This window comes from Nomascus leucogenys, chromosome 21, assembly GCF_006542625.1.
Source record: "Nomascus leucogenys isolate Asia chromosome 21, Asia_NLE_v1, whole genome shotgun sequence".
NCBI classification, from domain to species: Eukaryota; Metazoa; Chordata; class Mammalia; order Primates; family Hylobatidae; genus Nomascus; species Nomascus leucogenys.
In genome coordinates, this window is record NC_044401.1 from 56,550,148 (window position 1) to 56,569,538 (window position 19,391).

Below are 19,391 nucleotides of genomic sequence, written 5' to 3' on the forward strand. Positions count from 1 at the left end.
AAAATATCAGAAGTCAAGAAGGCATTTAATACACCACGCAGTGGTGGAGTGGGAGCTGTGGTTCACTGCTGCTGCCTGGCATCATGAGAGTGTATCATATTGTCTATTGCTAGCCTAGGAAAAGACCCAAATTCAAAATTTGATGTTTGGTTTATAATGAATGCGTATGGCTTTTGCACCATCATAAAGTAGAAAAATCCATAAGTCCAAATATCCTAAGTTGGGGACTGTCTGTACTTGGAAAGAACATGAACTTTGGAGTCAGATGAGTCTAGGTTTGAATCCAGCCCCAGCCACCACTTGCTGGTTGTATGATCTTGGGCAAGTCACAACCTTTCTGAGCCTCAGTTTCCTCATTGGTAGAATGAGGGAAGGCGTTAGTGTACCAGTTTGGGTCACCCATGAAGCAGACACCAAGATGGCGTTAGATGTGCAAGGGGTTTCTTGAAGATACCTGTGAAGAGAAAAGAGGAGGGAGTGTCTTCAGACTGCAATGCAGGTCTGACATTTGTGAAGGGAGAGAGGGAAGGAAGGAGACTAAGTAGGAGGAGTCTCAGACTCCATGTGGCTCCAAGAAAGTCTTGGTCAAGTCTGCTGGGAATCCCAGAGCAAAGATTGTCCACTGGAGGAAGCTGCATAACAAATGACCCCACATCTCGGTGCCTTAAAACAACAATGTTATTGTATCTCATGATTTTGTGGGTCAGGAATTAGGGTAGGGCTCAGGCAGGAGATTCTTCTGCTCCACGTGGTGTTGATTAGGGTCATCCAGTGGCATTCAGCAGGTGGCTGATATGGCTTGGAGGGTCCAGCATGGCTTTGCTGGTTTGGCGGGGATAGCTGGAAGGCTGGACTCAACTGGATCTCCTTTCATGTAGTCTTAGGGTCTCCTCATGGTCCCTCCAGCATAATAGCCTGACTTAGAGCTCAGGGTTCCAAGACAAATGCTCCATGAGGCAGAAGAAGCTGCAGTCTTTTAATGCTTCCACTGTATTCTCTTGGTTGAGGCAGTCACGTATCTTCCCAGGTTCCATGGAAGGGAAGCATCAGAGAATATGTGGCAATCTGTAATTTACCACAGTGAGCTCCAAAGTTCATGTTCTTTCCAAGTACAGACAGTCCCCAACTTAGGATGTTTGGACTTATTAATTTTTCTGCTTTATGATGGTGCAAAAGCCATATGCATTCACCACAGTGAATTACAGATTCATGAATGCAATAATGCATATTCATAGAGTAGGTACCCAGCAAATAGGAGCTGGCATTCTTCATATTTCTTATCACTATTATTACTGCTTCTACTATCACCTGCCCTGCAGATGTATTCTGTGTCCCAAGGATGCCAGAGTGAGGCTGGCTTAAATTGTGAGGCTTTTTATAATGCACCCGCCCTCATTTCTCAACTTCCTGTGAAGCCCTCATCAGCCCTCCCCTCCCTGCCCAAGGCTTAGGAATGCTTGTCTTTCTGCAGGTCTGGAGGACCTCAGTTTTGAGGCCGAGAGTCCTCTGGCGCCCCCCACAGAGCTCCTGGAGAGACTGCCCAGCTATGACTGGCTTTTTCAAGGGGGCAGTAAGTCCAGGGGGGCTTGGGTCTTTGGGCTTCTACCTAGGGTTCATGCTGGTTGGGGGGATGTCTCTGGAAAAAGGTGGTGCTGAGATAGCTCCCCTTTCCCTGGGGGGACCCTGGGAAGCCCCTCATCATGGGTAGGTGGAAAGAGGAAGCAATGGGGCCTAGGCCTTCTGTCTATGAACAGTCCATGACCACAACAGGTCCCTCTAAGACCTAGATGGTGCTGGTCTTGGAGTCCCCATTCTTTTTGCATTAGATGCATTAAATGCATCACTTTTTCTTCATCTGTTCTTGCTCACATTCAATCAGTCTTTCCTTCTTCCACCACACAAATATTTGTTCCTTTGGCCTGGGCTGTCCAGCCCCTGACTCTTCCCTTCTCCAGGAGGACAGATATTCTTCCCGTCTTTGGAGGCCCCGGGGAGGCCCCAGGAGCAAAGGTCCTGGCCCTCGTTCCTGCAACACAGGTGAGTTTCAGGTTGTGCTATGTGACTGTGTGCATTTCCTATGTCACTATTGCCCCACAGGAGCCCTCCTTGAGGATCTCAGCCCTGGCAGTGCATCAGGATCCCTGGAGGGGGCCCTCTGCACCCCAGACCTACTGCACCAGATCCTCCAGGGATGGGGCTTGGGGATTTACATTTTACCAAGCTCTTCAGGTGGTTTGACAACAAAGCCAGGGTTGAAAACCATAGTCTAGATCAGGGTTGCAAACTTCTGTCTGTGGGCCAAATCCAGTCCACTGCACATTTCTGGAGTAAAGTTTTATTGGAACACAGTTACACTCAATTGGCTGTGTATCGTCTCTGGCAGCTTTTACTCCAGAGCTGAGTAATTGGGACAGAGACTATGTGGGTCACGAAACCTCAAATATCACTATGTGGCCCTTTGCAGAAGTTTGCTGACCCTGGTCTAGATCCGTGGAAATGCCGATATCCACCTTGTTTTGAGAGGACTCAGGGCTGAGCTCAGAGTTTCCAGCCAGCTTTGTGCAGAGAGAAGGTGGAGCTGCCCCCCATTTCAATCCAACCTCTCACCTGGGCAGCATGAGAGGCGTCTCCCGGGGGCTTCTGACCCTGCTGCTGCCAGAAGCAACCCCTGCTGCTGCCAGAAGCAACCCCTTTCTCCTCCATGGACACCCACTTTCCATGCTTAGGAAGACCCCTGCTTCCTCCATGGAGTCACCTCTGGCCTCTCCAGCCCACAGTGTCTCTTGTGCTTCCATCCATGGATCTGAAGACAGACGGGCCCCTCCGTGTGCCGGGGCTGGTGGATGCTGGAGACGCAAGTGTGCAGGATTGTGGATTAACGGCTCTCAGGGCTGCCATGGAGAAATGCATGAAGATGCAAGGGGAGGAAGGAGGATTCTTTCCTCTTGGAGGTGTTGGGGCCAGAAAGACTTCAGTAAGGGGGTGGCATGGGCTCAGGGAAAGGACTTCCAGGAGGAGGGGGAGGCATGCTGAAAGAGGGCCGAGGTTAGGGCCCCTGTCTGTCGTCCCACCCACAGTCCTCAGGGTGAGTCTCCATGGGCGCTGCCATCAGCCCTGGCCAGTGCCTGGCTGGGGTCTTCCCATCATGTTGCTAACAGCTCCTCTGGCCAAGGTCAAGGTACCCAAGGGCAGGAGCCTTGTTTAGCCTGTCTCTGCCTCCTTTTAACTGGGTGACATCCTCTCTGGACCTCTGTTTTTCTTATCTATAAAATGGTACAATTCCTCTCTAAGGTTTTGTTCCTTCAGTTGCAGGATTCTATCAGCCCTTCTCCTAAGCTCCACATTGCAACTAAAGTGTTTTTGGCTGTTCTCTAGGAAAACCTGCCCCGTTCTCACCCTGGGCACCTGTTCACATGCTCCCCTTTGTGGGAGATGCCCTCCCCACTTGGACTTCTGAGGGCTTTACCACTACTGTGGCCTCAGTTTCTCACCTGCTCATTGAGGAGGCTGGCTGGCCTGCATGAGTCCACAGGCCCTTCCCAGAAGCCCCTGCCTCTCTGTTCGGTCCCCTGCAGAGTCCCCGTGATGACGGAGGAGGTGGCGCGGGAAGCCCTCCTCAGCTTTGTGAACTCTAAATGCTGCTACAGCAGCACAGTGGCTGGAGACCTCGTCATCCGGGAGCTGAAGCAGCAGACCCTCTGCAGGGTAAGAGGCCAGGGCCAGTGGGGGGCCTTGGCCAAGGGGCTGGGGGTGCTGGGGGCTTTGGGACAGTGGAGGCCTGTTTGTGTGATGTAGCCAGGGGAAAGGAGTCCTGGGGGCAATGTGTTTGAGTGTGAGCGGTGGTGATGTTGAATCCCATCTGCAACTTGACTTGTCTGTGACTGTGAGTAATAATAAAAAGAAGTGTCAGGCCGGGTACGGTGGCTCACGCCTGTAATCCCAGCACTTTGGGAGGCCGAGGGGGGTGGATCACCTGAGGTCAGGAGCTCGAGACCAGCCTGACTAACATGGTGAAACCCCATCTCTACTAAAAATACAAAAATTAGCCCGGCGTGGTGATAGGTGCCTGTAGTTCCAGCTACTCGGGAGGCTGAGGTAGGAGAATTGCTTGAAACTGGGAGGTGGAGGTTGTGGTGAGCCGAGATGGTGCCGTTGCACTCCAGCCTGGGCAACAAGAACGAAACTCCAACTCAGAAAGGAAAAAAAAAAAGATAGGCGTCAGCAAACGCCACTGACAAGCTCGAACATGCCAGGCATCATGGAACGCATGCTACACACACGCCTTGTCAAATCCTCATGGCTGCTCTATACAGTAGCATCACTGTCACTGGTTTACAGATGCGAAATTGGAAATTTAAAGAGGCAAAGTGATTTTCCCAAGAAGATGCAGCTAGAAGTGACAGAGGTGAGATTCAAACTCAGATTTGGTAGCCTCAAAGCCTATGTCCTCACTCCATACTTCCACAAGGCATGGGCTGAGAAAGGTTCATCTACTTGCCACTAGACTTCAGCTCCCTCTGCCTCCCCAAAATCATGACTGTGCCAAGAAGTTATTTATTCATTACTGCAGGGAAGTCCTACCCCTGGCAGGCACTTTTGTCTCCTGTATTGACAGAGCAGAGGGGCAGCTTTTACGTTCACATTTCCTAGTGTTGCTGATCCAGCGATCCTCTGAGGAGCACATAATTGCACAGAAATTAGATGAGCCTTGCAGACAGTGGTTAGAGCAGGAATCTGGAAGAAGAGGCCACTGTGTGGCTGTGTGACCTTGGGCAAGTCAGCTGACCTCTCTGAGCCTCCATTTCCTCACATGTAAAAGGAGAGGGCAAGTGATGTTCAAGACCTCTTCCCATTCTGTCACTCTATGGATGAATATCAAGAAGGAAGATCTTGATATCAGGCAGATAAATTCCTCCATAAGGGAAATCTCAAAGCCATAGATTCCAGGGACCTCCATCTATCAAAGACAGCTACTGCTTTGAAGCTTGTCTCATAGAATCTTTGTATAAATTCATGGGGAACTGAATTAGCTCTAGTTTGAGCCTGTCAGGGGAGATTTCCTGGGGCTGGCTGACTTCCCGCAGACATGGGGGCACGTGGAACAGAAATCGCTGTTGTCAGCCAGTTCCAGGAGCCGAGGGTGTTGTGCGTGGACCTCTCAGTTTCCCCACTGAGCCCTGGCAGGGGAAGAGCTTCATCTTTTTGCATAATGCTCTGTCTTCATAAAGGGCACGAGTGTGAACATGCTGTTTTTTTTCCTTTTAGTATCGTCTGGAGACCTTTAGTGAATCCAGGATAAGCGAGTGGACATTTCAACCCTTTACTAGTAAGTGAATTGTCTGAAATTAGTTTAACCGGGGGCAAATAAGTCAGAGAGCTGGTGGAAAATATCAGGACTTGGCTCAGCCACTCTTCTTAAATAAGACGGTCTCTTGCTTGGAGCCTTGGCTTCCTTATCACCTGCAAAATGAGAGGGTGGACTTTCATCTCAGAGACTTTCCAGTGCTTATCTTAGAAAATGCTTCCTGCCCAGGAAGCAGGAGGTCCTGAAAGAGCCAAGCATTTGCTTTTCCTACAGTCTGGTGCTGCCACATGGGGCCAGGTAGTAAAGCAGCACGTGTGTCTAAGCATTCACCTACCCCCTCATGCCACCCTTAATTCCTCCTAAGCCTCTAGGCCCCTGTGCTCCCCATTTCCCTTGCCATCCCACCTTATGCTGAGCCCCCACTGGAGGCGTAAGTTTCTCTCTTTGGGAAGATCTATGTCCTACTTGTTTTCTCTAACAGATGACTCAGGTCCATTCTTCAAGACTGAGCTCACGTGTCACTTCTTTTAAGAAGCTTTTCAGGATTTCTCCTCCTGCTGCTCCCCTCCCAGCAGGATGGGCCAGTCTTCTGAGTTTTCAGAGCCGTTTGTGCAACTCTTGTCCAAAGCATGTATCATATCCTATCACATCTTATTGTGATGGTGTGTTGTCTGTCTCCTTGAACACAGCAAGAGGAAGAAGAAGATGGGATGGTGAAGGGGATGGTGATGATAATGATGACAATTCTTGTTTGTCAGCCCCTCAGTATGTGCCATCCCTGGTGCTAACAATTTTATATACATTCTTCCATTTAATTTTCACTACCATCTTGTATGGTAGGTGCCATGACTATCCCCATTTTACAGATGAGAGGATGGAAGCTCAGAGAGGGTAAGAAACTTCTCTAAAGTCAAACAGCTAGGACATAAAAGAGCCAGGAGTCAAACCCAGATCTGTCTCTCTCTAAATCTTGGTCGCTTTGTCACTGCCTCCAAGGAGGGCCTTGACTATCCATCCCTGTAGCCCCAGGATCTAGACTCATACCTGGCACCAACTGAAGGCTCCATGCTGTTTGCTGGATAAATGAAAGTTTATCCCTGCTGCCCTTTGTCATTCTTACAATGACCCCTTTCTGTGTCAGACCACTCTGTGGATGGGCCACAAAGAGGCGCCTCCCCCAGGCTCTGGGACATCAAGGTTCAGGTTCCTCCGATGTTTCAGGAAGACACCAGGAAGTTCCAGGTCCCTCACTCATCAATGGTCAAGGTAACACGATTAACACAATTACTGGAATACTTGCCCTTCTCCTTGAGAGGCTTTCCAGGCACTGCATGTTTCCTCAAACTCATCCTTTGAAGGGAAACCCAAAATTCAGGCCAGTGCTTCATTTGTTGGTTATAAATAAACATAATTTAATAAAACCTAGTGTATGGAATGTAGTCCCAAATAAAATTCCAAGCAAATCTGGGAGTGTTCAGGTAGCAAACAGATCATCCGATTTACAAATCATCACCAGCTTTAGTGAGCAGTGACATTCCTGGACCGGTTGAGTGTAGTTTTCATTTTTTTTTAAATTTATTTTAGCTTAAAACAGCTGGAGTGCTGAATGAAATTGATATAAAATAAAAACTTAAAACTCTGCTGGGATTTTCCATGAGAGTCAGTAAAGAAATGGAATCTGACTTCCATCCTGCTTTATGGACATATAATCATGGCGTGAAGGGAGAGGAGCCTAGTGGATTACGAAAACATGACTGAGATAGCTCATATTGTGTTCTTTTCCGATTACTGCCTGCTTTACACTTTTGGACTGGATTTAAGGGTGCAATTTTGCTCTTTGAGTTTTTATAGAGTTCTAAGATAAAGAGGACTTTGAGAGGTCAAGAAAGTGTTCTATTCCTCTCTCAAGGGGGGCAAGGCTATTTGAAATTAGTGATTAAATACTAGTAGCTAGCTCATTGCCTTTCATAAAAATCCTGTCCATTTTTTAATGGCTTCTGTTCCCAAACACCACATTAGCTACCTTATGGGCAAATGCCATCAGACTTTGTGGTTCAGCCTGGCAGGAAACTGTAGAGCATGAGCTAGGATATGGGGCTCCCAGAACACGTCTCCCCTTGATGGCATCCAGATTGGACTAAGGCTCAGAGGAAATAGTGACATGATCTCCTGATGCAGTCAAGCCTTCTGGAATCTTAGTCAAATGGGAAGGGCCATTTCTTTCCTGTGCCATCTTCCTATCCTGGTCCTGAGCCGCTGCACCTTTGGTTTAGATGGTGATGTTATGGGTGTGGGAGAAGTGGACCTTGGGAAACTAGATCCTGAGAAAGTGTTGCACTTTCAGGAATGCCACAAATGCCACGGGCGTGGGCGGTACAAGTGCAGCGGCTGCCACGGGGCGGGCACGGTGAGTCATCTGTGAACCATTGGTGAGTCAGTGAGGGTGTGGTGGCAGGGGGATCCTGGGGACAGTGGGCTGGGCTGGTGGCCTAGGGCTCCCTGCAGTAACTGTGTCATCTCAGGCAAGTCATCCTCCCTTTCTGGGCCTCCATTTTCCCGTCTATAAAATGAAAAAGTGGGGTTGTGCGGTCTCTAATGACACTTTCACTTTGACAGTTCAATTTTAATTTTTCTCTTATTTTCTCATCCGTCTACCAACATATACCGAATACCTGCTTGGCTCTGACCTCTAGGTCCTGTTAGAGGACCAAGGCCTGGGGTTCTTCTTACCAGGGAGTCCCTGCCAGCCAGGGAAACCAACAAGTGACTCCATTTGTCATACAGGGCGGTGGGTGCTGAGCAGGTGAAGTTTGGAAGGCTTGGAGAGACAAAGTAGACAGGACACTTAAGTTAGTTTCCTTCGGCTGCTGTAAGTCATGACCGCCAATGGGTGGCTTAAAACAACAGACAGTGCCAGGCGCGGTGGCTCCTGCCTGTAACCCCAGCACTTTGGGAGGCCGAGGCAGGCAGATCACGAGGTCAGGAGATCGAGACCATCCTGGCTAACATGGTGAAACCCCATCTCTACTAAAAAAAAAAATACAAAAAATTAGCTGGGTGTGGTCATGGGCGCCTGTAGTCCCAGCTACTTGGGAGGCTGAGGCAAGAGAACGGCGTGAACCCAGGAGGCGGAGCTTGCAGTGAGCCAAGATCACGCCACTGCACTCCAGCCTGGGTGACAGAGCAAGACTCTGTCTCAAAAACAAACAAAAAACCAAAACAAACAAAAAAACCAGACACTTATTATCTCAAAGTTCTGGAGGCCAGAAGTCCAAAATCAAGGTGTGGGCTGGGCTGGTTCTTCCAGAGGCACTGAGAGGGAAGTCATCTCCTTCCTCTCCCCTGACTTCTGGCAGCTGCGGGCCGTCCTTGGTGTTCCTTGGCTTGTGACTGTGCTACTTCAGTCCCCACCTCCCTTGTCACCCAGCCTTCTTCCTGCATGTCTTTTTGTCTCCACATGGGCTTCTAATAAGAACACGTCATTGGTTTTAGGCCCTACCTGGTCATACGACCTCATCTTAACTAAATGCATTTGCAAAGACTATCTCTAAATGAGGTCCCACTCTGGGATTCCAGTAAACTTGAACTTGGAAGGGCCACTATTCAACCCAGCACAGGCCCCTCAGTGGCATTCGTCATGGCATTAGTTGTCTTTTCAGAAACCTTCAGGCCTATTTACCATCCCAGGGGGTAAAACCAAACTCCTCGTGTTCTTTGCTGTCCTGATTCGAGCCTCGTCCTTTGGCCATGCTCTGAACTGGCCACCATGAACTGTCTTCTCCATCAGCCCTTTCACCCCTCGCCTGCTGGGTTTGCATCCCCTGCTCACTCCTGCACTGCCTGTGGGTCCCAGCGGTGGTCTTCCCTGAAATGTTTCTGAAGCCCACCATGAGCCAACTGGGAGCACAGCCTAGGCCTTTTCTGGGGGCCATTTCTCAAAAGGAGCTCCCCTGTCTCCAGTGCCAGGCCCCTGACCAGCGCCTCTGCCCCAGCTTCCTCTCAACACTTGGTCGGGGTCAGGTGTCAGGGGTTGTGGGGATCAGAGAAGAGGCAGGAGAGGCTGATGTCTCAAAAGCAACAGGGATTTTAGGGAGTAGAGTCTTTGAAAGCTACAACTGGAAGGATCCAAAGATACCCCATGTCCACCCCGCACCATTTTACAGATGAAGGGGCTAAGGCCCAGGGGGAGGAGGTCACCAGGCTGGGATTTGAACCAGGTCTTGGGATGCCGTTGGCCCTGCTTCCTGGGAGGCCGGCGGGGGCTGAGGCGGTGGTGTGTCTGCAGGTGCGGTGCCCGTCCTGCTGTGGAGCCAAGCGCAAAGCCAAGCAGTCCCGGAGGTGTCAGCTGTGCGCGGGGTCCGGCAGGCGAAGGTAGGGGCGTCTCCCAGCACTGCGGTGAAGTGCTCTCGCTTTCTGGCTTTCTGGCTTTTCGTTGCCTGTCCATCTGGAGGGCAAACAGGCACCTGTCTCGTCACTGCTGTGTCCCCAGAGCTCTGCATATAGTAGGTGCTCTGTGGTTATTTGAAGAGTAGGTGAGCTTTTCTCAAGGCCTAGCATTTCTGGACAAGGCTGGAACTCATCATGCAATATGTGTGGAAAGGATGTGAAGAAAGAGGCACTGCAGGGAGGAAACACAGGGACGGGGTTACCAGGAAAGGAGACCTCTCCTGCCCACGGGTTGGGAAGAGAATATCAAAAACCACCTAAAGGCCAGATTTTTAACTCTCTGAGGATCAGGTCCTGGGCAAACCCCTATTTGTAACTCATTTTGGGGTCCGAATGGAGGAGGAGTCAAGGAAAGTTGGTTGATTGACTAAACAATAAACAAAATTTCATCACTGCTCACAGCTTTGCAAACACCGGGCCATTGCATTTTGTAAATCCTATTCTTTAATGTATTTATAAATTTTTAAGGGAGACAGGAAACTGTGAGGAGTAAAAATACTCAAGGTTGGGTTGGTTCATGACACTTTTGCCTCATCAAATCCCAGGCCATCCTTCTGACAAGCCAGTTAGAGAAGCTTTGGTGCACCTTCCACCGTGGTTGGTAGAGACAGTCTTTGACTGGGAAAAAGAATCTTATTTTTCTTTCATTTGCAAGTGAAAGGAATCCAATTCAAATTGGCTTTGGAAAAAAGTAAATTTACAGGCCTAGGTAAGAATGAAGTCCAGGGGCATATTTCAGGGATGGCTTCTGGCCCAATTGGATCCAGGTGCTTAAACAACACCACCAAGAATCTGTCTCCACCTCTCACTCTGCTTTCCTTTGTGTGGGCTTCATTCTCAGGCAGGGGGTTCCTTGTAGTGGCAGAGGAGATCACCAGTAGCTCCAAGCTTACTAATCCCAGGAGAAAAGATGTCCCTTCCCCGATAGTCGTGACAAACATCCTGGGACAGATCTCACTGCATTCACCTGGGTCATGTGCTCATCTTTGTATCAGCCACTGAGACCTGGGACGTGGAATAAGATGATTGGCCAGTCCCAGGTCCCAAGCTTGTCACAGAAGGTGTGGGACAGGCCCTAGAGCCATGTGGGCTGGGTGGGGGAAGGGTGATCCCCATAGAGATATAAGGGCACTGCCAGCAGAAGGAGGACTAGGTGGTGGGCAGGTACAAACAATGCAGGCCCACTACAGTCTACCTCCAGGAGGAAGGGGGTGCAGATGGGAGCCTCTGGAAGCCACCAGGATCTGCAACTGATCTGGGGGTACGGACTCTATGCCCTTCTCAGATGCAGCACCTGCTCAGGGAGAGGGAACAAGACCTGCGCCACCTGCAAGGGGGAGAAGAAGCTGTTGCACTTCATCCAGCTGGTCATCATGTGGTATGTGGCAGTGTCTCAATGCTGTGGCATGCGGGGGTGTCTGAGGGACTTAGCCCCGGACTGGTTTCTGCAGAGAAACTCTGGTTGGTTGGGGCTTTCACAGTGCAAGCACCTGCCAGGACTTAGAAGGGGGAGAATTCCCTTGGAAGAGGCAGTGTGGGGTTGCGGGATGCCAACTGGCTTTAGAACAGACAGACCTCAGTTCAAATTCTGCCATCACCACTTTCTAGTGCAGCAGCCACTCGACAACTGGGCCCTTCCCATAGGAATAGAGCCATAGCATCCTGCTATGTCCCTAAGTCAGTCAGGGCTTCCAAGCATTAAAGGTTTCTCCTGTGTCAGGCACCTTGCTAAGTGCTTTGTAGGTAAAGATGAAATGAGGTAATGGAGCTGAACTGTCACTATCCTTACTAGCTTCATTTTACAGATGAGGAGACTGAGGCTCAGAGAGGCTACAGAACTGTTGCAAGGTCCCTCCAGTAGCAATTCAAGCCCTCAACCCCAGGTCTGTCTGATTGCAAAGGCCGTGCTTTTAACCTGCCACACTGTGTGCTTTCATCCCTCATCCTCCTTCCCTCCAGGAAGAACAGCTTGTTTGAGTTTGTGTCTGAGCACCGGCTCAACTGCCCCAGGGAGCTCCTTGCTAAAGCCAAAGGAGAAAACCTCTTTAAGGATGAAAACTCGGTGGTAAGAGGGCATTGTAGATGGGAACAAAGGAAGCTGGGTTCCTCATCCGGTCTCGTGGGCCTGGGGCTGCTAGCTGTGTGTGCAGGCTGCATTCCTTGGAAGGACAGGTTGGGTAGGAGCAGAGCTCCCCAGACATGGATAAGGCTGTGGGGAGCCTGGGGGCTGTCAGTTTCCTTTTGACTTTTACATACTCAGCCCTCTGTCCTTCCCCACCCACCATGCCATTCTTCCTTCCTAATACTCTTTCTCTCTTTCCCTCCCTCCCTTCTTCCTCCCTCTTTTCCCGCCTTCCTCATCCCCTTCTTCCCTTCCTTCCTCATCCCCTCCTTCCGTCCACAAATCTTGAGACCCTCCTCCTATAACAGGCACTATTCTTGGCCCTGGGTAGACCACGGCAAATAAAACAAGGACCCTGCCCTCGTAGAGCTTACAGTCTGGTGAGGGGACTATGATGGACACTTTTATAGCAATGTCAGATGGTGAAGGGGCACTGAGAAACACTCAAGCAGGGTAAGGGGCAGGGACGGGTGGCAGTGTCATTCCAGCTGGAGGCGGGAAAGCCTCTCTGTGGAAGTGACCTTGGGCACAGACCTGGATGCAGGGCAGTTGGGGAGTGGACCTTGTGGCGTGGGAGCAAGGGGACAGTGGGGCAGAGGCCTTGAGGACTGGCAGAGGGCAGTGAGCAGGGCAGAGCTAGGAGCTCAGAAGTGAGAGGTGCCTTTAGCCAGAGGAGAGGGTCCTGTGGGCCAGGGGTTGGCACACCCAGCCCACTGCCTGCCTTTGTCAATAAAGCTTTATTGGAACACAGCCCCACCCATTTTCTGACAGGTTGTCTATGGCCGCTTTCCTGATGGTGGGGCAGAGCTGGATAATGACAGACTATATAGTCTGAAAGCCTGAAATACTTACTATTTGGTTCTTAGCAGAAAAGGTTTTCTCACTTTGCCATTGGCCTTGGCAGACAGATTGGCTTCAATGGGACTTCTGAGTGGGGTCCTCAGACTATGGTGGGGGGGGGCGTCAGCCTCCTTTCTTTGCTCCAGTAATTTGGCTTTTTAAAGGCTCACCTCAGGCATCCCCCTACCAGAAGCCCTGCACCCTGCTCTTCCATTTGAGTTAGGGGTCTCCCCCTGGGCTCAGCTCAGACTGAGGACCATCCCTAGGCGTCACTGGCTGCTGGCGGCTCTGTGAGCTGACCCTGCCTAGTGCTGAGCTCTGACCGCTGTCTCACCCTCAGCGTCCACAGCAGCACTAGACCCAGGTGGACACTTAGGAGGAGGATGGAGGGAGGAGCCACAGTTCCACAATGAGGGGCAGAACAGGGAACCCCAGGGGAGGGCTATGCTTGCCCTTAATATGTGGAAGGCTTTCAAGCCTGGCAGAAGGGGATTTGGGGGCTTTGGGGACCGAGGAGATGTTCCAGTGCCCGGACTTTCTGTAGGTTGAGTGCTAGCACCTGGGCTTATTTGCAGTTCATTTTGTATCCACAGCTCACAGACAGTGCCTGACCCTTAGTGGGCGGTTTGAATGTGTAAATGAGAAATGAATCTGAGTTCCTTTTCCGCTACACGTGTACAGACCCCACGAGTCCACACTGACGGGGACCACACCTGCCATGGTCACTGCCTTCTCCTGCACCTAGCGCGGTGCCCGGCACACAGGAGGCACACAGCTGGGGGATCCAGTGGGCTGCAGGTGATAGCGTTCTCTCTCTGACTGCAGGCCGCCTGTTTTCCTGTTTTTGAAATTCCTGAGACCGCAGTGTGGGTCCTTCTCTCCGCCCCCTTCCTCTCTCTGGCTCTGGCTCTGGCTCTGGCTCTAGTCAGCCCCAGTGACTTCCAAGGCTCCAGGTGCAGCAGCCAGGCGGTCTGTGTCGCTCTCTCTTTCCCCCAGGTGTACCCCATTGTGGACTTCCCCCTGCGAGACATCTCTCTGGCCTCCCAGAGGGGCATTGCAGAGCACAGCGCTGCCTTGGCCTCCCGTGCCCGCGTTCTGCAGCAGGTGAGCCAGGGCTGAGGGGCCATCTGGCTCTGACATCTCTTCCTGGGCTGCTGAGCCCTCTTTCCTGAGAATGTCAGAGCAGAAGGATGAGGATGTGGAGGTGAGGGAGGTCCCAGGGGGAGGAGTGTGGGAAGGGCTAGGGCCTGACCTAAGGCCCCAGGGCATGGAGCAGAGCAAGTAAGAGGCAGAGGCAGGAAGGACCCTGGGTCACAGGAGAAGTTTGCATTTTTATTCCCAGAAGCGATTGCAGGGTTTCAAGCACGAATGTGGTGTCATGGGATTTTTGATTCTGACTCTCTGGTGTTTAGATAGGGGAAGAAAAAGCTGGAGATTCAACGTCACAGGCCTGGCTGGAGCTCAGCGTCTTGCCCCTGAGGCCCCTGGCACTTCCCAAGCCCCAGCCCTGTCTTCTCCCAGCCTCTGGGGTTTTGGCCGCTGTATCCTGATGGCCACAAGGTGGCGGTGGTGGCTGCTACATCCCCAGGAGCAGCCCTGAGCGGCCCCTTCTGCTGCTGCTGCAGCCAGCCAGGGGGCCCTAAGGTGGGAGTTTGGCCTGGTAATGTGCTTTGCTGGAGCTGCATGAAGTGGGACTCAGCAGCTGGGACAGGAACCTTGCAGACTGGGCTGAGATCCTGCGTTTCCTGCATCCCAACTTGATCCTGGGCCAGCCACTTCCCTCCTTTAAAGCCAGTCTCTCTCTCACCTGCAAAAAAAGACACTAAAGCACCTCATAGGGTTTTGCAGCAAAACCCTCTTAATGTGTTTGGCACCTGGTGCTCAAAATGTTCCTTTCTGTCCTTTGCAATGAGCATTTCCCCTTCTCTCTCTCTCTCTGCACATCTCCCTGATTTGTAGGAGAGAGAAGATGCATTTTATCTAAATGAATACCGACCATCTTGGAGCTGGAAGGGGACTGAGAAATCATGCAGTTCAGACACTGCAAACTTACATGCCTGCCAGGGCCAGGCAGTAAGGAGGGTGACAGGGCATCATTCAAAGGGGCCTGTCAACACTCAGCTTTCTGTAGGCACAAGACCCAGTGTTTCCAGACTGTCTAAAGTCCAGATTTTTAGATGAAAACTTGTAGTTTTTCAATATTTTGGTAGGTGGGGAAACTGTGGACCAATGAGGGGAAGTTACCTGTCCTAAGTCACACAGTATGTTGGTGGCAGGTCCAGGACTAGAACTCAGGTCTCCTGAGGCCCTGCCTCTGCCAATACAGCCATTCCTGGTGCCAGGAAGGGTAAACCAGGGGGCAAATACACATTTTTCTTTAAAAAGGAGTATAATGGGAGTGGAGGTTACTTCTCTGAATCTTTTTTCTAATTTTGCCTTTGGTCCTAGAGCTGTAGACAAAGATTCATGCTAATATTTTACTCAAGATGGAGAAGTTAGAGACAAAATCCAGCCATGAGGACATAGCTCGCTAAATTCCATTTCCCGGCCATGGTCATGACTCTGAGACCTGGAATCTGCTATTGCAGGGGCTGAGCAGCACAGACAGATAAACAGCCAATTACATGATGACCACTTGATGGCAATTGATGTCTTGAGCAATTTCTGGCCTCAAACTTGGAGACTTTTTGAGCCAGAAGCAGATGGAGGCAGGGGGGTTGCAGGGGTTGGGGGGGTGGTATTGCCATGCTCTCCATTGGATCTTCATAGAAAAATCTGGAAACAAGAGTGGTCCTGACTTCAGTGTCCAGGCCTTCTGAGCACTGACGTTGACTCCCATCTCCTTGTGCCCTTTAGTCCCTATTTGGGGTCCTTTGCACTGAAATTTCAAGAGGCATCTTCCAACTTTTATTTCCAAAATTGTCATTTGGATTCCAGTTTCTGGCATATGAAGAAAACTCAGTCACCGGGGTCTTATTTGGTTGTCTCAACAACTCTGTGAAATAAGAGTTTTTATTCCCATTTCACAGATGAGGAAACTGAGGTCTACAGAACTAGAGCACAAGATCACACGGAAAGCTGTGTGGAAATTTCTTGCCCTGACTCTGATTCCCCTCTTCCTTCTGTAATGTCATGCTGCCTCCTGGCCTCTCCTCTGACAGAACAGGGGCCTGCCTCTCAAAATACACCCCCACTGTCCAGATCTCCAGGGATGGCCAGGGCAGTTTTTCTGAAATGGAGAGAGAAGTCAAAGCAGCCAGATGGCTTCAGCCTCAGCCCCCCACCCAGCCTGGTTTACCTCTTCCCTAGGGTCTTCAAGCCATCAACTACAGCAAGAGGACTTGGGGCTCTTTTCCCAGCAGGAAGAATTCCCTGCAAGTAAAGAGGGCCTGACCCTGGGCCAATCATGCCACCTCTCCCTGGGTTTGGGTCCCCACATCTGAGTCTGGGACAGGGGCACAGCTTGTGCAGAAGAACTCAGGGGTTCTTGCACAGAGCCTGGCCCACAGTAAGTCCAGAAGAAAGCTTGGCTTAGATGGTTAGGAGCAACATTCCTATGTCACCTATGTAGTGTAGTTGCCAATAACAAAACAGCACCAGAAGCCAATGGGGATGGGAGCCTAATGTTTGCTCCCAAGATGGGCTGCTGTTTTCGGTTCAGGGCCTCATCATTGCAGAAAGTTATTGAGTAACTGCTCAGAGAAGGGGCTGGAGAATGAGGGACTTAGCACCACCCTGTGGGAGGGAATGATGTCCCCATCCTGAAAATAGCCTGGCACAGCCAACTAAACTTTCAAATGTCTTCGGTGTCAATGTTTTACTTAAAATTTGATTCAAATGTTATAAACCACTTCCCAATACCTCTGTGGTTGTTTTAATATACACATGTTTAAACTGACTTTATCTTTCACTGTCCCCCAGCACTCCATCTAAAAATTAATGCTTCTGGAAGTTGTCCTACTTGGCTGGTGACTTTCCATACACGCTGGAACTCCCCTGGGGATGCCTGTGCCCACTTGGTGAAACCTAGAATCAAATGGTAGCTAAAGATGAGAAGTCAGTTTTGGCCAGAGCTTAGGGTGTGTGAAGGAGCACAGTAGGAGATACATCTAGAAAGGCAGATTGAAGGCAGATTGTAGCAGGGTTTAGAATGCTGTGTTAGTCTGTTCTCATGCTGCTAATAAAGACATGTCTGAGACTGGATAATGTGGACTCACAGTTCCACATGGCTGGGGAGCCCTCACAATCATGGCAGGAGGCAGAGGAAGGGCAAAGGCACATCTTACATGGCAGCAGGCAAGGCAAGAAGAGCTCATGTGCAGGAGAACTGCCTTTTATAAAACCATCAGATCTCGTGAGACTTATTCACTATCATGAGAATGGTATGGGAAAACCCCATCCCCACGATTCAATTACCTCCCACTAGGTCCTCTCATGACACATGAAGACTATTATAATTCAAGATGAGATTCAGGTGGGGACACAGAGCCAAACCATATTGAATGCCAACTGCAGAGCAGGACCTTCATACCACACACAGTGGGGAGCTACTGAAAGTTCTTGAGCAGGTGAGTGACTTGAACAGAACACTGACATTTTCCTTGGCTATTTGTTTCCTTAGCGCCAGACCATTGAGCTGATCCCCCTCACAGAAGTTCACTATTGGTACCAAGGAAAGACTTATGTCTACTACATCTATGGCACTGACCACCAGGTGTATGCAGTGGACTATCCTGAGCGGTATTGCTGTGGCTGTACCATCGTGTGACATAGCAGAGCTGTCCCCAGAGCCTGCCATTCACGTTTGCCAAGGAGGATAACCGACACTCTCAGAGTGTGTTCACTGTTGGCTGCATTGGACAATCACATACAAACCCAGGCATGTCCTTCCAGAAAAACCAGCTTATCATTTATCAAGCTACAACTCCTTATGCAGCTCCTCTGGTGGAATCCATCACTCATATGTTTAACCTAAAATAATTCAGCTACACATTCCTGTAGAACAAATGAGAGAAATAATTTAAATGGCAAGGTCTTTGCCTCTGGTCTCCAAGTTAATGCCCCGATGAAGCGTGTGATTTGATTTTGCTTTTTCCCTTTGTCGGTCTTGGTTCTGTTGTGCTTCTTCTAGTGGGAGCCTCTTGACAATCTGAGTGTTGCTGAAATGTTCAAGGATACACACAAATATCTGGCCTTAATGCACAATAAATAGGGCACTTAGGCATAAAGTGCAATATGTTACTGCCCATTCTGTGTATTGGGAATTCAGGCACAGCCACAGTGCGGATGATTTATCTCTGCTTTGTCATGTCTGGGGCCTCACCTGGAAGATTTAAAGCCTGGAGCTGCTCAAGGGTGGGGCCTGAAATCATCTGAAAGCTGGTTCACTGAGATATTTGGTGGTTGATGGTGGCTGGTAGTTGGGACCCCTTTAGGGAAGCTGTCAGGTGGGGCACATATACGTGGCCTCTCCATGCAGCAAGAGCTTCCTCACAAGATGGCAGCTCTGAGAGTGTGTGCCCCTCATGCACATCCCAAATGAAGAAATAGAGATCTGTTTCACCGCTGGAGAACAAACCAGCTGTGTTGGATGGACTAAGAGTCTGCATGCCAATCTCTAGTGTGGTGTCTATGTAAGGAATTTAGAGAGTGTTTTCGAATAGATACAGTTTTTTACATCACAGGCTGACCTTAGAGCCCGCCCACTGAATAAGATGTGAACTTGATGCTCTGTGCACCCATCACAGGCAGGAGCTCCCACCTGGTGGTGTAAGGCTGGGTGGGGGGTGGTGCTGGAGGGGATGTCCTGCAGTCCTAATGCTGAATCAGCTTTGGAGAGGTGGTGCTGGGCTAGGCAGGTCTCTGAGCTTCTGGTTGTGGGTAACCAGAGACCCTCTGTCATCTCACGATGCCTGCCCCACACCCAGAAGGGGATTGCTACAGCAAGGAGTGGCCTCAGGAAGCAGCCCCTCAGAGGGCCATTGGTGCCCTCTCTTGATCCCCAAATCCCCTCACTGGGATGTGGACTTAACAGGCCTAGTTGGGGGAGGCTGGGGAGACTGAGGCCATCCCCCAGGGCATCACTGATAAATGATATGGAAATGAGCACTCTCATCCTCACCTGCTACTGCCGAACCCTGATTTTCCTGCGTCCCGTTTGCATGTGGCTGTTTCCCGCGTTTGGCTGAACCACATGAACCCCACACACGGGCAGGTCCTGGCTAGCGGCATGGTGGCTAGCCTCGTGCAGGAACAGCAGGGGTTAGGGGGGTTCTAGCTCCCTTGGGACCACACAGAAGCCCAAGGGGAACTGGACAAAGAAGCAAAGGGAGATGAACCTGGAAGCTTGGAGAAGCCAGGGCCCAGCCAACCTTCCAGGCTCTGATTTCAGCTCCTGCTCACTCCATAGCTCAGTATGTCAGGGAGGCCAAGGGCAGGACGAGGTGTCCCCTTGGGTCAGGGTGCACTGGGGCACGGGCAGCAGCTGGTCCCAGGGACAGAACCTGGTGGTGGCGGGGGAAAGAGGAAGCATTCCCCAAGGAAGACCTCACTTCATCTTCCTCCATTGCGCTCAAGTCTGGGAGGCCCCTGCTCTGGTTTAACAAGGGAGGCCATGCCCTCCCATCCCCATGGCCTACCTGTGTGGTCCTCAAAGGGGAGGCTTCTGCCTGTCAGGTG

General features: G+C 50.6%; 1 protein-coding gene across 3 annotated transcripts in view; it reads left to right on the forward strand.

The window, feature by feature from the left end:
• SSUH2 (ssu-2 homolog) overlaps positions 1-17,944 on the forward strand; it is a 33,281-nt gene extending 15,337 nt beyond the window's left edge. The window contains exons 2-13 of one of the 3 annotated variants that reach the window (XM_030801772.1): positions 1,472-1,570; positions 1,956-2,037; positions 2,727-2,974; positions 3,576-3,705; positions 5,266-5,326; positions 6,447-6,571; positions 7,650-7,712; positions 9,591-9,676; positions 11,037-11,129; positions 11,711-11,816; positions 13,710-13,817; positions 17,335-17,944. In XM_030801772.1, coding sequence (XP_030657632.1) covers positions 3,586-3,705; positions 5,266-5,326; positions 6,447-6,571; positions 7,650-7,712; positions 9,591-9,676; positions 11,037-11,129; positions 11,711-11,816; positions 13,710-13,817; positions 17,335-17,481 — 909 coding nt within the window. In that variant the 5' untranslated portion in view covers positions 1,472-1,570; positions 1,956-2,037; positions 2,727-2,974; positions 3,576-3,585 and the 3' untranslated portion in view covers positions 17,482-17,944. The remainder of the gene's footprint in view (positions 1-1,471; positions 1,571-1,955; positions 2,038-2,726; positions 2,975-3,575; positions 3,706-5,265; positions 5,327-6,446; positions 6,572-7,649; positions 7,713-9,590; positions 9,677-11,036; positions 11,130-11,710; positions 11,817-13,709; positions 13,818-17,334) is intronic. The other 2 variants (XM_030801770.1, XM_030801771.1) reach the window with 2 other exon arrangements.
• The last annotated feature ends 1,447 nt before the right edge of the window (positions 17,945-19,391 follow it).